The 419-nt window shown below is 32.0% G+C and overlaps 1 protein-coding gene across 1 annotated transcript in view; it reads right to left on the bottom strand.

Moving 5' to 3' along the window:
• Positions 1 to 419, bottom strand: part of LOC119589102 — a 7728-nt gene that overhangs the window by 5382 nt on the left and 1927 nt on the right. Inside the window, exon 3 of the mRNA XM_037937679.1 lies at positions 129 to 248. Coding sequence (XP_037793607.1) covers positions 129 to 248 — 120 coding nt within the window. The remainder of the gene's footprint in view (positions 1 to 128; positions 249 to 419) is intronic.

Here is a 419-nt window from a genome sequence, read left to right as displayed (position 1 = left end):
ACTATTTTACCTCTTCCTTCATATATATATCTAACTTGCATTATTCCATAATGTGCAAAACACATACAAACACATACCCACAGATAAATGTATATAATATTCAAATCATGACCCACATCAGCTCATACCTTATAGGAAATAAGGCTCTGGTCATTACACATGTTGCGGAGCTTGGGGACTTCATCAGTTTCAACAAAAATTAGTTCTGATTTCCGAGTTGCATGGAAGATTGGTATGTTATGTTTCCCCTGAAAACAAAATATGAAGATCAGAATGCTTCCTTTTAAACTGGTAAAATAATAACATCTGTTGCAAATCCTACTTCAACAAGCAAATAAAAAACTCAAAAACTGATTCACAATCATATTCTAACATAAGACATGATTCAATGTTATTATACTAACTCATCTTTATCTTGG

The sequence above is a fragment of the Penaeus monodon genome, chromosome 25, assembly GCF_015228065.2.
Source record: "Penaeus monodon isolate SGIC_2016 chromosome 25, NSTDA_Pmon_1, whole genome shotgun sequence".
NCBI classification, from domain to species: domain Eukaryota; kingdom Metazoa; phylum Arthropoda; class Malacostraca; order Decapoda; family Penaeidae; genus Penaeus; species Penaeus monodon.
Note: the sequence above shows the minus strand (reverse complement) of the source record. Positions and strands in the feature narration are given on the sequence as shown.